Raw genomic sequence first — 17,702 nt, 5'->3', positions numbered from 1 at the left:
TTTCAACTATGTGTCAAATAATTTTTTGCAGACATGTAATTATTTATTATAAGGTTCAAAGTCAAACTCGAGGCAATGAGAATAGGTATTATAAGATGTTGAATCCCAATGTACACAGATGCAAAGCAACTTCCATTTTTCTTTCCACCAGCTCTGAGAAGTTAGAGTATTTTCCTATCAATGATTAAGGAAGCAAGAATTAAGATGACTCTTACTTAAGAGCCTTACTTGAGATTCCCAAGTTAAAACTTTCAGCAGAAAGTAAAGGAAAAATATGTAGAGTGCAGAAATTTAATCAAATGGTAATCTTGTTTCATAAGTAAATAAAGTTTTGAGCAAATACGGTGTAAGGACACAAAACAGTGAAAAAAAGGATTTGATTTAGATGCCTTTTCTTTTGGCAGCAGATCAAAAGGACCTTCAGAAGTTGCCTTTACTGAAACAGAATCTCTGTATTACAGGCCTAGTTTTGTATATCTTTCAAAGGCTTCTTGACTAGAATACTGCCAACTAGGAAGGGGCCTCTGGATAATTCAGGCATTTACAATGCCTTCTGACCTCCCTAGTGTCTGCTTGGCCTTTTCCACTGATGAAAGAAACCAAACTTTATTTATTTATTTTCACTCTTCGAGATGTGCATTCCTAAACTGATTGTTTTTTTTAGTACAATGTCACATAACTGTAGGTAGTATAAACTTAGAATGCTATACAACTTTACTTTTTCCTCACTTAAGAAATCAGAACCTAATTTAAAACTACAGGATCATAGAAATACCTATTCATTTTTGAAGCTACCAGTACATGAAATACTTAAACAGCAAAACAGACAAGAAAAAGCAAAATATCAAGTTCCCACAGGCTACAGTTTCAACATTTCTTCTGATTTTTATCTCCTCATTGATAGGCAGAGAGGCCAGCAAACATTCAGCATACCTGCTCCGACTTCTTTTTCTTCTTCTTCAATGTTGTTTTTGATACTGTCGTACTCCTCATCGATTGCCTGGTTGCCACGCATTTGAGACAGAATTCTCCGTGCTCTCTGAGTCTGGCCTTTCTGAATGAGCCAGCGGGGACTTTCAGGAAGAAACAGGAATCCAAGAAACTGTATAACCGCTGGAATAGCCGACAGGCCCAGCATGTACCTGGAAATAAATAAGCAAATAAATAAATATCTATTATTTGCCTAAAAAAACATGCTATAAGAAGATTCAGTTACAGTTACTGAAACTGCAGTTTACAGATCAAATCCTCCTCTCTTCATATTCTTTCTCATTGTAAGTTAAGGGGGTAAGAATCATATATTCTGCAAGGTCATCGAAAATATGACCCTTTCTTTCATTTCCAGGAAATCTGATGGATATGTTGACTATTCTGCCACCACTGACTCTATGGCCACTGGTCCTGAGGACACTAAGTCAGACTAAATGAAAACCCTGAAATTTCACTAGTTTAGAAACTGATAAACCCTTCAGTGAACATAATCAGCAGAAAGAGAAAGCAAATGCACAGAGAAAAAATGGGTACTGTTGATGTCAAAAACGAGACTGAAATACTGCTAATTGTTTCACAGACATGTATAAAAAACAAACCCCAAAACCAGACAAAAAAAACAAATGCATAATTTGGTCAGTAATAGACGTGTGGTCATTTTATTTTTGAAAATTTCTGTCTATAAGCAAAAACACTGAAAAAAGATCATTTCACCAGCACAGCAATTTATACCAGATCTTTTAGAGAGTCTGCTTTTAAATCTTCAGATGCAATGTTAGGTTTTAAATCAAAACTGTATTTTAGATGCCCAGGGGGTTATTATTTACAGCCTTAAGGCTAGTTCTCTACTCATCAAAGACTTTCCACTAGTTGCAGAGTTATGTTTCCAAGAATCAGCACTGACACCTGTGACAACACCCAGGGATACCATTATTCAATCCTTTTAAAGTGAGGTAAAAGAGTGTGAAAGACAAGCATACTACCAATTTTCATGAGTGGTTCTGGTCTATACACTCCACGTTCTTATATTCCTTCAATAAAACTCTATAAAGATAACAAGAATTGTGGAACAATGTAAAATTTTGTTCTGCTTTTTAAATCTCACCTTCTCCCATTTACACTTCACTGAGATTTTTTTTCACTTCCATTAAAGAATTTAAACAGTGCTGGTGTCACCTGTACATTATTTCACATCAGGAGACAGAGCCACTAAAACACCTTGAGAAACCAGCCCCTCTGAATACCGAGGTAGCCTGTACTCAGGTTCACACCTCGAGATCAGTCAGGAGACTAAGGAGATTTGCTAATCTCTCCTCTATCTCCTCTCTTCATACCCTAGGATACATGTTTTCACACAGGTGAATCAGCAGTCTCTCACCCGGATGTTTTTACAAAGTATGCTATGAAATGAGATTGCTAATAGAGTAGGAAAGAAAGCACAACCATTACTGAAAACCTTGTTTTGGGGTAACGAACCAAATGTATTTGTTAAGTCCAAATGCATTTTGAGTGAAAATGGAAAAACACTTTCTTAGAGGCATTTGTGGATTTAACAAAGAAAAATGTGGGCAGTACAACATTTTGGAGAATGGTGAAAAGAACACCCAAAAGGCAATGCAAAGAGGACAGCCATCCCAGGACGATGTGCATGCCAGGCCAGCCTTCCCACTCCTAAGGTGAGTCTTCAAGTCCTTCTTAAAACCAGCCAAAATTTCCAAAAGTCTAGAAAGAACTCTGTGAGCAACTCCCTTATTTTGTAACACTTTAAGAATGGTATAATTCATCATCAGTTAAAAAAAGAGAAGGATAAGGAAGAAAATGAATTAAAAACATAAAGCTTGTGGAAGGCTTATTAGCTGAGTAGTCTTCAGCCAACATATCTTCACTAATGTTCTCATGCCTCATTCACTACTGTTCTCATTCATTAATGTCCTCATTTCTTCCTATGCTCTTCTCTCTCCACAAACATTTTGGTAACTGTATACAGAATTACCTTTACACATACAGTATTGAAGCTCACCAAATTGTATATTCAATATCTTCATTGGAGTGGCATTTAGAAAGCCTTTTCTGTTTCAAATGAAGAGTAAAACAAGCCCATAGAGATTAAGAACACCATTGCTGTATTCTGTCAAACTGGAAACCCTTTAGTCCCTTACATGCAGCAGAGCCTCCAGAACTAAGCAATTGGGTACCTGCAATCACCTTAGGAGGCAAAATCAATGGAGACTCCTGAAAGCTTGATCCAAGGCTGTTAAAGCTACCAGCTGGACTCTATTGGATTGTTTATCACAGGCAAGATAAAAAAGAAAGGTACAGAAAGTGCTCCCCCACTAAAGTCAGTTTCCAATACACAAACTTCTGGTCAAAGTTGAGGAGAAGGAGAAGCCAGAAGGAAAACACTGACAGTGTACATCCATTGCAAGTTCAAGAGCTGAAGCAATTTACAGATCAAGCCATTTTGATATAACCAATTTAAAGTAAAAGCAGGCAATTTTAGACATTTCATGCAGTGAGCCGGCTTCCAGAAATCTAATATAGTTCTTTCCTATACAGAGTACAAGACTTTGCGTTTGAAGCCAGATGTCTAGCAGACCTGAAAAAATCCAGCATGAAATTTAATAAGTCTGCTGTAACATTTCTTCTTCTCTGACATACTGCTGCAATACTATTAAGATGGCATTAGCAGGGTTTATAAAGCAAACCTGACATAAGGGTCAGGTTAAATATTTGTTTTCTTTGGTTTATTTTTAATTTAATATCCAGCATTTCCAAGAACAAGAGCCAAGAAAAAGTAAGGCTCCTTACTGGTTTTTTGCAGCACTCCAATACTTAGCCATTCAGTCACAAAGAGATACAGTAATTGCTGTAATTTTTCTTCTTATATGTAATGACTCACATTTGTAATGAATTCACATTTGTGAATTCTCTCTGTGAGTTTACTGGCCACTCTTTCCAGGCGAGAGACCATCTGTACTCTTCCCTGATCAGCCTTAGCTTGCAGTAAACTAGCTGAGGACAGACAGGTACACTGTCCCCAATAAACAACTCCAGCATTGCAGCTGAGAATACCTGGATACCTCATCACTGAGGTGGTAGCCTGTTTCTGCACAATGCATTGTCAACAGTTAGATGTCACTCAATTCAAAAAAGCAGTACTTGGCACATATATAAAACACAGCATTACTACCTTAGCAGAAGTTATTCAGCACGTGCCAGTAGGCTGCAGAAATAATTGCTCCTCTCCAGAGCCTGGAAAACTGGGACCATCAACATGAGAGAAAGCTACAAACCAGGAATAGCAATGGATGGCTAAGATGGTTGTGCAACTGGAGTGTGTGACATAAAAGAAGAGGCTGAAAGAACTGGGTTTGTGCAGCCCAGAAAAGAGATGATCAAGTGAAGATCTAATTGCATCTTTCGTAACTGAAAAGAAGCTCACATAGGAGACAGACTTTCTCAAATGTACCCTGTGAAAGGACAAGAGTCAACAGTCACAAGTTGCAACATGGAAAATTTAGATCGAAGATGGGGGAAAACAGTTCTTCACATTAAGAGTGACTGAATATCTAAGCAAGCTGTCTTGCAAAATGAGAACATCCATCATTGGAGATTTTCAAAGGTCAGCATCTCACACTGATCGGATTAAATACCCAAACTTCCACTCTTACTCAATCCACAGGTTCTAGGTTTTAATCATAATTTTAATTTTCTCAGTTCAGACAGATTAAAAGGCCTGAATTATAGCAGATTAGGATTTTTTAAGATCCAAACAGTAGAATAAGTTACACCAATGCAGATGTTCTTAGAACAGTTGTGCAGCATTTCAGTGGGTGTTTTCCAAAAAGATAAAATCTGCATTTGACAATGATTACTGCCTTCCACTCAATCTTCTATGTTAATTAAACATACTTACAAAGTAACATATCAAAAGATGGTAACTTCCTTGTGTCACTGCTTGATTTGGAAACACCTGATACATTCTATATCAAAACACTGGCTCTTTGACTGATCTTTTCCAAAGCAGCCTAGCAGTCTGCTTTTGAGCTAGAGAACCTATCTTAGTTTACCTGAACAACTAAACAAAAAACAATAACGCCAATACTTATCAGATATTTTGTTAGCTTGTACTTTTCTTCCAGTATGCTAGTATTTACCGAAATACACAGATTAAAACCACATCCTCACCTCCCAAATGTCAGGGCACTAATGGAGAAAAAAAAAGACATATCCTCAAAAGTTTCCTCCAGCTGAATCCCTGACCACTGAGGTAACCTAAACTCAAAAATCTGCCCGACCAGAAAGTACACAATGCCTCTAACAGTAACTGTGACTCAGAGCTTCATTTCTAAATAAATACCTTTGCTTGTCTGTTTCTGCCACCCAGCCACATGCACAGGGACTCATTATGTTAGCAAATTATTAAGACTAAGAGTTAATTTAAAATAATAAAGCAACCACTACATAACTGGCATCAAGGATCAAATAATTCAGTTTGTATTTCACTTAGAAATTCATTATTGCATGCCACTAACTTTTCTCAGAATTTAGCATATCTCTTTAACTGCAAAAAGGGATTTGCAAGTCTATTAAACTAAGTTGTTCTTTCAGTGAAGGATGTTTGTCGGCTCTCCATAAGTAGACATATGGCCAGAGAATGTAGCTGCATTATAATGAAAAGGTCATCAAAAATTTCATGTAAAATGCAAAATGCTATTTTCATTTGAGCTCTAGTATCCCAGAATGCACAAAGCAGAGCTAAAACTTAAAATTCAATTAAAATTAAACAAAATTGGCATGAAGTAACATTTTCCTTAAGGTCAAAATGTGATATCTTTTTACAAAAGAGATAAAGGAAACAATTATATGGACAAAAAGTAAAAATCTCAAACTTCTTGAATCTTCAGTCACACACAGATTAAGCCATAAATTCATTAAGAAAACATTAACTTTTTTTATGTGTATTTATTTATATACTATGAAAAGATCAGCTTCCAAGTTCTTCTATGTACTTGGTCCCAATTAAGTTGTTCCTAACTTAAACCTCAAACATCAGCACACCTAGAAGTCCCTATTCAACTTCATTAAAAGCCAGAAAACATAAACATATTATGTTTCAAGTTTTTGGGGATGGGGAGAGGATCCTTCAAATTAGAAAGTTCCAATAGCAAAATGATTCCAAGTTGTAGCAACAGAAATCTAAGGCCCTACAACAACATGCATCCCTTTCCCAAGAGTGTTTCAAAAGAAAAGCACATATAATTAAGCATGAATTTCCAAGAGTTGGAATCTAGAGTATAAGTTATTCCTCCTACACATTTCTGTTAATTGTTTTACTCAAGTCAGCTCTGCAAGTGAAATACCGAGCCACTGAAATTTGTCATCTCTCTCAAATGACACATCACTGCAAAGATAGCAGGTATAAGACTGCAGTCCAGAAACACTTAAGAGATGTCTACAGGAAGAACATAATATCCATAAAGTAGACTAAAAGAGATTCATATTATCCTGTAACATAAACTTTTAACTATAAAGTTATGCTACAATAGCCTTCCCTTCAATTCTGATTAGATTGCTACTGCTCAGATTAAGAATATTTGAAATTCACCTCTATTTTGCACATACAGCATCATACTTACTGGAAATTTGCCTTTTGAATAATCAGCATTTAATTATTCTAAATGCAAAAGGCAAGCTATTTTCATAAACATCATGACAATCATTCAAGCTTTTGATGCATATTTATTGCTCTTCCACTTTAAAGTTTAGTACAGTCATATGTGAATAATAAGCTTAAGTGAAAGCAGTATGGATCTATTTTGGCAAGAACTAATTATTAAAGTTCCATTCCACTATACAGTTTGACCACTTTATATGTAAACAAGAATTACTATAGCTGTCAACCAAAACAAGACTATGCCAGTTTTGCTTTTAGCAAGGAAGACTCACAAACCTCCACCCATCCTTCGCGAGGTAGCTGAAGAGTCCATCCACGACACTTGCAAAAAACTGCCCTCCAGTGATGAATAGAGTGTTAATGGTGACTAATCTGCCTCTTAGGTGCGGTGGGGCAACTTCTGCGATGTACACTGGCACAGTCATAGATGCTACACCTACAAGAATAAATTCAGTTACAGTTATAAAATTGAGAGAGACGCTACATTGCTTTTTCATCATAAAATACCATTTTGTGCTGGTTTGGGCTGAGGCAGAGAATCTTCTTCACAGTAGCTGGTATAGGGCTATGTTCTGGATTTGTGCTGGAAACTGTGTTGATAATTCGGGGATGTTTTTTTACTGAGCAGTGCTCGCACAGAGTCAAGGTCTTTTCTGCCTCACACCCCACTCCTCCAGCAAGGAGGATGGGGGTGCACAAGGAGCTGGGAGGGGACACAGCTATTTGTGCAAAAGACAGAAATGCCCACGAGGAACACACACAGGAGGACACACACACACAAACTGTAAAAACAGAGTTCAAGAGTATAAAGAGCAGAGCTGGGTGTGGCACATGCTTTGGTGGTCCAAATCCACCAACAAAGTTGCGCTCTCATTTAAAGCAAATTATATCCTTATTTCCTTAAAAGAACCTACAGTGACAACCAACAGCAATTTATTTTGTAGTTAAAACTTGAAGTACATCGGCAACACATGCTCAAAACACATTTCAGCTGAAGTCAGATGAGTTACAACTTGAGCACAGCGAGCACAGCCAAGCACCATCAGACACCAAAACTTCCAGCCTGGGACAGCTCCAATGAGTCCACATGGACTCACACCAGCACGGGCCAGTGCCACAGCCTCGGCAAGAAAAGGGGTCAACTAAAGGCATGTACATGACTTCTGAAGCACAACTACAGTTCCTGGCTCATGTCACAGTAGAAGGGCTTCATCTTAAAACAGTGGGGGCTTTGGCCAGCTCCCCACTGCCTGGCTCACTCACCAAACTAAGAGCACAAAACCATCTTTAGCAACAAGGTTAGCCTGACAGGACTGCTGGGAGCCTCCAAAAGCTCAAGCAAGGAATATATATTGTTTAATAATAAAATGGCATCAGAAGATCCTTTGTTGCGATAGGTAAACACTCACAGCAGCCTCTCAGCATGAGAACCCAGTTCCTGGCAGAGTCTCCCAGGACACACCAATGATGCCTCCTCCTCCTCCTATTGACTGAGCAACCCACACGGAATAAAAAACCCACATAAAAGTGTCAGGAAAAAAAAAAAAGCATTAAAAATTTATTCAACCACTTTTCAAAGCCAACCAGAAGGCACCATGGAAAGAAGCATTCAAATAGTCCTTTGCATGTTTGACAGAGAAGTAAATATTCAAGCACAACTCACTATTAGGGATATTTTTCTCGCACCTTTCATGTCAGTATTTGAACTAATGATAATCAAAGTGATGGAGACAGTGCACATACAAGGGAAAAGCCTTTACAGGAAAGCACAGGAGTGTGTCCATTTGCTGCAAAGAAAAGCCACTGAGAACCCATCCAAGGCAGTGGCTGCCACTGGGGCAGAGGGGAAGTGCCCTATGGCTGTGGCAGCCCTGGCCCAGGGAGACTGGGCTTTCCCAGTCACCACTCTGCCTTGGGTGTGCCACCCCACATGCCCATGCTCATTCCCCCGCTGCAGTGTGGCAGTGTGGCCATCTTCCCATATATCTTAACATACAGTCCTAAGAAGAATATCTTGAACGTGGGTAATGATGTAGTGAGGCTAACTTGAGAGGTAAAGATGGAAACATCTGCATGTGTTTTTCATTGTAAAGCAGTAGGAAACCAAAACCAATATATGCCCTGTAAAAAAGCTACTTTTCCCCCTCATTCAACTATTAATGAAGACTGATTTTACACAGAACCTGCAGAGAAATCTTGTTCAAAACATACCAGACAAAAACACTTCTCTGGTATCCAAAAAGTAGAGCCATGCCATTGACCAGATCATCAGCTATCACTAATGTTCAACACACATCATCAGCCCTGAGAACTACCAGCTAGAACCACTGGTAGCCACAGCTAACATGACACTTGCTACATACAAGGGAAACTAAAGCTTGCTGCATAACATAAGGGTAGTATGAAAGTTAACATGTCGGTGAACAGTCTTGAACAAGAGGCATGATGACAACAGATTTACTGTTTCTGCTGCATTCTTTCCACACAGTTAATGGTTACAGGAATAAGCAGAGAAAGGCGAAGTTTGCACATCTCAAGCCAGTGATACCAGCTATCCAGCTGGCATTAATACAATAGCTGAAATTATTTATTATCAAACCTGCAATGAACAGAACAATATTTGTTAGGGAAGCTTAAGGAGTTAAGAGTATTAGTTCAAAATCACACAGAATTGTTTAGATTGACAGGGACACTGGGAGATCATCTAGTCCAACTATTGTTCACGCACGGTCAGCTAGAGCAGGCCGTCCAGAACCATGCTCAGTTAGACCTTGACAATCTCCACATGTGGATCTCCAAGCAAAATGACTCTGCAATTCTGTGGCTTCCACACCAGCTTTCTCACCCTGAGACTTCTCACAGTGTTGCTGTCAGAAATAGCCTTTCTGGATTTCTATTTAGACCTTACTTCCTCTACTGTGCATCCCAAAACCTGTAGGTTCAAAACATCTAAGCAAAAGCCTCAATGCAGAAGACATGTTTGTTACATATTTTCAGTTATCATTTCAATGTCAAAACACATGCTTTTCTATTCTGAGTCCGAAGAGTGCAGCAGAAAGTTTCAGGAAACAGGAAGCAATTAGGAAAGCCTCCTCAGTTTATCTGACTGCCATCCAGCAAGCACTCACACACAAAAGCAAAGTTCTTTCTAAAAAAACCCAACATGAGTAAAAACGGCTATTATGAAACAGACCAAATGAAGGGGAAAAAATCCTATCACTTTAAGGAAACAATGCTTTAGATTCCATAGTGGTATTTACATTCCCGATTTGCTTTTAGTTGCCTTAGAATGCGTCAATGTTCTCCAGACTTTCCTCCTCTAATTTCAATTTAAGACACACTAGACCATAGGACAGTAAGTTCTTCTGAAAAGGTATAGTCGGAAGCAAGGCATTAAATGTTAGCCAAGTATCAAAATCTCTAAAATACATAACCAGTATTTGTTATGTGATTATTTTAATAGCTAGATATTAAAGAAATTTGAAAAAATTTGCTTTCCTAGGAAAACAAATATGGCTGCAATAGGATCTTTCCTTAATCTTTCATATGAGAATGCTTTCATTTACACTTTATAATATGTTCTCACTGTTAAACTGCTCCCACCAAATAAAAGATTCTTGCTGCAGGCAAGTATATTACTACCTAACTAATAAAGCTGATAAGTGACAAGACATTGGAAAGAAAATTAAAACAATTAACTGGAAATCTGTCAGAGGAGGTTGTGCACCACAGCTAGGAAATCTGAGACAAGAGAGCAGGCAAGTCCAGTCTCTCTTCACTTGAGTAACCAAGACATGAACATTTTGTCCTCATTAAAGGATATAGCTTAGAAAAAACATAACTGAAGGTTCCTTAAATTTAGACCAGAAGATGCATCTAACTATTATACAGGAAGCATTAAATCACACAATGGGTTGAAATCATCGTATTAAATGTTTTTTCACTTCTAAAATCACTTAGGAGACTAATTATTAAGGCTCCTCCGATAATCTGCAGATTTACCACTGGAAAGCAGAGACAAGACAGTACACAGCTCAATTTTAGGACAATCAATAGAATGCAGGTGTGAAAAGACATTTTTAGAATCACATTACCATCCAGAAAGGTATTTCCAGTATGTACATGTAAGCATCATAAAAAATTCATTAAGAAATTCAGGAATGAAGTCAGTAAACCTACTGACAGGAGAGATAAAATGGTCAATAAAGGACAACTCCTATGATAATTAGAATTAAAAATATATTTTAAGAAAGGAAATTAGGTAGCAAAACACAAGGACTAACAAAGGAATCAGAGTTCTTGTTTATAAAAAGCATTTGAGAATAAATGCTAGGGAGACGGAATAATTTTAAAGATTTTTTTTTTTTTGCAAGATCACATGGATATAAATGCACCCCTGTCCAGATCAGGACTTACACTACAGCTCCAGTCATGTCTCTAGCAGATAGGAGGGAAGGTGCATCACAAAAATAACAGATGAGCAAAAAAAGCTGGAGACAGGATATTAAATGAGATCCACTTCTACTCCTTGCATAATAAAAAAGCCCTAAGGTAGTAGGGATGTGTCAGTCATTTCCTTGGCATCAGCCAATAACCAGTGTCAGAAGCAGCAAAAACATAGGGAAAGATTCCTGACAAACTGTTGTTGTTGCTGTTCAGATTACTACCCAGAAGGTTCATAAACACAAGAGACAGGTGACAAAAATTGGGTAACTTTAAAAAAAAACCTCATGCATCTCAATTAGCTTTTCATATTTAGGAATAAAGAGGACTAATGGTGAACTAGAAGTGCTAAGGAAGCACATCGAGGAGCTGGTGTCTCTTTGCATTATGGTTCTGTCCCTCCTTCTGTCCAGCAGATGCTGGCCCTTTGCATTAACACCAGGTAAACCAGGGAATACTGTCAGCTAAAAGGATATCCACCTGCCTGGTGGGGTTTGTACCACTTGGCTCCCTTAAACAGTTCACAATGAGATCAAAAGACTGTACTGGCCCATAGGCAGGACTAGGTATGACAATGGAGTGGCATGAACTGCCAAAGGACTCCAGACTGTCCAGTTGGAAACCAAAATTAGGATATGAAATAATCAAAATAATCAGAAAAAAAAAAGTGAGGATATCTCTGTTCCTATTTGAGAGTAAAGCAATTCAGTCATTAATCTCTATTAACAACAAAGAACACACACAGCTCATTATAGAAATATGTAGTTAGGAGTTCCAAATGAAAAGGCAAAAATAAAAGTTGAAAAAGGTTTAGAATAGTCATGGGAATGAGGCATCCTTTACTAACACATAAAACTGTACTGAGGTACTTCACCAAGGCAAAATATTTCACATAGCTTAGAATGAATTTGTAAGAGCAAGTTTTCATCAAAATGTTAAACTTTAATGCTACCAACTTTAAAATTTTGTGGAGGCAACCTGATGAAGAAGCAAGTTTATGGCAAAGAGAATCAGGAATTAAATATTAGCAGAGGTTGCTATGCTACGAGAAAGTCTGAATGCAAAGTCAAGGTGAGTCTTTTGTGGGGGTGAGGAGGGAGTGTAATTAAATAGTAAATTCCAAAGGTGACAGGGGAAAACTAGCCAAGCCACAGCTGAACACCAGGCTAATGTTTTCTTCCAGCAACTTTGCACAAAATCTAATAAACTTCTTACACCCTGGATACTGGACATGCAATCTAAATTTAGTGCCTCGGAAACACAGTTGACCCCAGAAGTATGTCAGGTTATACAGACAAAGAGACTTTCATCAAGTATTTTCTTTCAGTTGTGTTCCCACAAAATTATACTCTAAGGTTTTTGCTTTACTCTGACAAAAACAGCTTTCTTGCCAATGGATAATTTTAGAACATTGCTCACATCTGACTAGTTAGTAACACTCAGGAGGATAAGGGTAACACACTGGTTAACTTTCTGAAAGAACTGAAAAAAGTTCTACAGTAATTGTATAGTCTTTACTGTGAGTCTACAGAAGAATCAATTTAAATAGTTTGTGGAGTAAAGAACATCCATCAAGAGAAAAGGGATACATTTTAACAGCTCCACAACATATTACAATTGTACTGCTCAACCTAAACAGAAATTAAGCCTTTTCATAGTCTCACAGAGTCCTTTTCTGCTGTTACAGTTAACACTTCAGCTTTCAGTAACGACAGTCAACTTAAGGGGATATTAGAGTGCCTTATGAAACATGTTAATAGGAAATACTTGAGAAAGCAGTGCATTTGAATGTTGTTCTACTACACTAACCACTTCCCTGGCAGATAAAGCTAAAATCTTCATTGAACAGCTTGTATTTGAGTGCAAACATCAGGGAAAGCTCAAGCCCCCTCTAATATCTAGGTTTCCCACTGTGGTGGTTTGAGACACCACAAAAATCCAAGATCCAATTTCCAGGCTTCCCCCACCCCTTCCCACAATTTTATCTCAACACCGAAGAGAAACTTTCAGGCAAGAGGCTTCTATAGGGGGAAAGGGGAAGTATATTTACATTTATTACATTTATAAATACCGTACAAGCTAAAAGCAACTATATATATAATATTACACACTTCTACCAGTCCTTTTAAGCTTTTCCCTCAATTCAGTCCAGGAAAAGCTCTTCAGGCTGATAGGTAAAGCAGTCTTTCTCTCGTGGGAGTGTTCAGGGAAAAGGGTTCACTCCCCCCACCAACCTCCAGCTGTTTGCTGAAGTCTTTTCTTCTTCACGAAGTCCAAGAAGGTAGCTCTGAGTCCTTTCTCCTTGGTTCCATGCCATCTCTGCTCTGTCATTCTCTCTCTCATACCTCGGTTCCATGCTGCTGTAGTTTAGTTCAGCTTATTACAGTACACGTCTTGGAATCTTCATTCCTCCTCCGAGTTTTCGGCTGTCCTCCATTTAAATCACTGCAAGGACATCCTCCGGGTCTTTCTCTGGTCCCTCTCCAATTTCACCTGGAGTTATCTCCCTGGCACCAGGCTGCATTCCGCCCGTCCACTTCGGCTCAGCTCCAATGCCGAGCTGAGCCTCCACTTGACAGTGGGAGGGAAAAGAAGAAGCCCCCTCCGCAGTCTAGCTGCAAAGGAGGGGGGGGGGAAGAGGGCTTGGCTCCTCTCTCCCACTTACCTTTAGGTGTTGTGAGTCCCTTCCCTCACAACACACACTCACTCCAATGCTGCCTCCAACCCTGGGTTAGCCAGGGCTGTGGGCCACAGGGCCCCCTTTCCCTCCAGAGGGGAAGAAAGGGGGCCCTGCCACCCCTGGGCCTTCTACACCCACACACCCACACAGCAGCAGACACAGCAGCAGCCAGACCAACCGACTGCCAACAACTTCCACCGGTTGTGTATATATGATTTTTTACAGGAGCGAACAAAACGGGCAGTGATTTGCCCTCCAGGGGAGACTGCCCTGGCACCCAAACACCTCTAGGCCCCCCAGCTCCCAGGGGGGCAATTTCAAACCATGACACCCACCCATTGCACATATCTAGTAAAGGCATTATCAGCAGTTTATAACTGGTTATTTTAAGTTATTTCAAGGATGACTGGCAGCACACTTTCCCTTTTAATCTCTCTCCCACATCAGATTAGTAGAAGTCCATTTCTTAGCAGTGGCACAACCGTACTTGGCTACAGCAGAGCCCTGAAATGCCCAAGGGCAGTGGGACAAACAGCTAGCACTAAGACCACATTGCTTTGTGAGAACATAAATCACAGTGATGGACAGATTTAGGTACATCTCTTCTAGAAAAGGGGTCAACATCAGCAGCCTTCATTTAAGTCTGGTATTTTATTGTAACGTTAAGCCATTGAATCATAGAGAGCTGGTTCATTATAGTTAAAGAACCTGTGCTGCTGAACATCTAATACACCAAGTAATTGCAGATCTTTATGTCCCTATCTAGTCACTAGCCCAAAACAGTGTGGCCAATATTGTAATTGATGCCAAAAAACCTATGTTACTATGTGGCATCCGATTGTGAAGGAGTCAAGGACCAGAACAATCTGGAGAAATATAAAGGAAGCTCCTCACTAGTTGATATTGTTTCAGATATATAGAACAATCATATCTTAATAAGACTGGATGAATAATTCTTTCTGTTGACCACGAGAAGGTTTTCTCACTCTTGTGTGTTATCAGTAAGGATCAAAACCACAAAACCCTTCTTTGCTTAAGAAAACCTCAAATTGTGTCCACTAGAAACAACCACAGCTGTCATACAGTAAATGCAACGCCCCAAAAAGTTAGCATTAGCCTTACGCAAAAGTAATTTCAAGTTTCAAGCTCTTCCTTGTTCAAAAGATACAGAATTAAATCCAGCTCATAAAAAACTTAAAAGGCCAACACAGAATACAATTCCTGTAAAATTAAAGTGCTGAGGCCTTTCTCTAGCATCTCCAGGACAGTATCTCAGAACAGCCTAAGGCAATCATATATCATAGTAAAGAGACATGAACATTCAAGAAAGCATAATCAAGGAGGGACTATTTATCACAATACTTATTTTCCTACACAGAAATTCTGTAAATCAAGGAATCTTTTTAATCTGGAAACGGGGGGTTACAAAATGGGAAAAAGTAAGTGAGCCATGACACTAGACAGAAGATAGACAAAACCCTGTACAGGTTAGAGTGTGAAGGTAAAGCCTAGTTTATTCAGTTTATTAAAAGAAAACATACCAAAAAATGCAGTAATCTTTAATAGCACACAGGCAGTAATTTAAAAAACACTACCCACAGCCAGGCAACCAAGCCATTCAGTCCTACTAAAATAACATCCCAATGCACAGGGAGATACAAAACATGCCACAATCTGTGGACACCGAAAGACTTAAGAAGGAGAGCTAGAGAAGAAAAATGCTTCTTCTCTGGGAAAACTGACAAACAGGAGAATTCTACATGAAAGCCAACTGAGAAAGTTTTTGAAGTCAGATGAAAGTAACAGTAACAGTAACAGCTACCTGTTAAGGAAAAAAGAAGGGTAGCTGTCATAGGTGACACCCTCCTGAGGGGATCAGAGTGTCTGATAGGCTGACCAGAGCCACCCCACAGGGAAGTCTTCTGTCTCCCTGCAGTGCAGGTAAGGGATGTCACTAGAAAACTCTTCAGTCTAGTATGGCACTTTGTTATCCGCTATTGATTCTTCAAGTCAGCAGCACAAGCTCACAAAGAGAAGTGGCAGATTCTGCACCTGGGATGGGGCAACCCTGGATGTGCATAGAGACTAGGGAATGAGACACTGGAGAGCAGCACTGAGGAGAGGGACCCAGAGGTTCTGGTTGATGGCAAGTTGAATATGAGTGAGCAGTGTCCTGGCAGCCAGGAGGGCCAACCATGTCCTTGGGGGCATCAGGCACAGCATCGCCAGCCAGTCAAGGGAGGGGATTGTCCCGCTCCACTCTACACTGGTGCAGCCTCACCTTGAATATTGTGGCAGTTTTAGGTGCCACAGTAAAAGAAAGATATTAAACTGTTATAGAGTGTCCAAAGGAGGACAACGAAGATGGTGAAGGGCCTTGAGGAGAAGCTGTATGAGGAGTGGCTGAGGGCACTTGGTCTGTTTAGCCTGGAGGAGAGGAGGCTGAGGGAAGACCTCATCACGGCCTATACCTTCCTCACAAAGAGAAGTGGAGGGGTAGGCACTGATCTTCTCTCTCTGGTGACCAGTGACAGGAGCTGAGGGAACAGTGTGAAGCTGAGTCAGGGAAGGTTTAGGTTTGATATTAGGAAAAGGTTCTTCACCCAGGGGATGGCTGGGCAGTGGAACAGGTTCCCCAGGGAAATGGTCACAGTACCAAGCCTGACAGAGTTCAAGAAGCCTATGAACAACACTCTCAGGCACATGGTGTGATTCTTGGGGTGACGTGTGCAGGACTAGGAGTTGGACTTAATTATCTTTGTGGGTCCAACTCAGTATATTCTATGATTCTAAGTGTTAGAACCACTTCAACAGCAGGGTCCTATTCAATTCAGCCTCAGTGTTGGTACTATATATAGAACAGCTCATTTGGAAAGAGAATATTTTTAAACAAATAATTTTTTTTATCCAAAGTTATTTTGAGGTTATTCAAGGCCACAGTAACAAGTCAAGAAAAAATTTATCTGGAGAGACAAAGTCAGAAGGAAAGAGTGGGATTTAATTAACTAGAGAAATGCAGAAATTTTGAAGCAAAGGTCTTTGCAAGTGTCTGAGCATATGAGAATGACTAGCACTATGCATGTCACATCATAGTTTACACCTCCCAGCAACCCAGAACTAGTTACCCGTATTCAGTCTTTCTTTATGGCTAGCATATGTTCCTATTAATCCAGGTTGTGAAGCACCCAGACAGACATCTCTCCACTCCCTAGTTCCTGAGTATCCCACTGAGTGTGCCACACTGGGAACCTGTGCCTGTCATTCACAGCTGTAGTTCCCATTTCAGAAAGGTACCAGAAATTGTGAAGAAATGCATTTTTTAATTGTTATAAGAATACAAGATTAGCAATCAGCCCTAGAAGTGAGTAAAATCTACCAAAAGCAACTAGTAAAAAGTCTTAATTTATTCTGTTTCTTAAATTAATTTCAAGACCAAGAACTATTCTGTAAACTTATAAGATGCAGATCTCACACTGTGAAAAACAGTCAAGATATTTATACCACTCAAAACAACCTTTATTTTTAACACATAACAAAAGCTTCTCACTTCAGAAAATAAGAGCATTTTTTATTTTCACTTGAAAATTATGAATACAATAGTAGTTTTCTTTATTACAGCTTGTATAAACACGTAACTCAAGTACTACTTAATCTACTTTAAGAGTGATGGTTTTAGTTTAAATAAATAGTAATTGAGATAAGCAGTGCTTTGCTGTAGACCTTTTTCAGCACATGCAGACTGTTCACTGTACAGGCTGCTCGCTTACACTTAGGAAAAACTCGCCACTGAATGTGGCCAAGGCCTGAGGCACCCCCAGCCACAGATAAGGAGCTGCTTCCCCATTCAGTGGCTCCTCCCCTTCCAGCAAGGGAGGAGATCAGGATGTGTATCCACATCCCTACTACCCCATT

The 17,702-nt window shown here is 39.4% G+C and overlaps 1 protein-coding gene across 2 annotated transcripts in view; it reads right to left on the bottom strand.

Annotated features, from left to right (window-relative positions):
• Window positions 1-17,702, bottom strand: part of SLC2A13 (solute carrier family 2 member 13) — a 152,697-nt gene that overhangs the window by 116,511 nt on the left and 18,484 nt on the right. For both annotated transcript variants that reach the window (XM_051805017.1, XM_051805018.1), the window contains exons 2-3: window positions 6,944-7,103; window positions 934-1,142 (exon numbers count right to left, since the gene is read on the bottom strand). In XM_051805017.1, coding sequence (XP_051660977.1) covers window positions 934-1,142; window positions 6,944-7,103 — 369 coding nt within the window. The remainder of the gene's footprint in view (window positions 1-933; window positions 1,143-6,943; window positions 7,104-17,702) is intronic.

The sequence above is a fragment of the Manacus candei genome, unplaced genomic scaffold (assembly GCF_025592945.1).
Source record: "Manacus candei isolate 608988 ecotype Guabito, Panama unplaced genomic scaffold, ASM2559294v1 h1tg000063l, whole genome shotgun sequence".
In the NCBI taxonomy this organism is placed as follows: Eukaryota; Metazoa; Chordata; class Aves; order Passeriformes; family Pipridae; genus Manacus; species Manacus candei.
The sequence above is the reverse complement of the archived record's forward strand: the minus strand, read 5'-3'. Positions and strand labels throughout refer to the sequence as shown.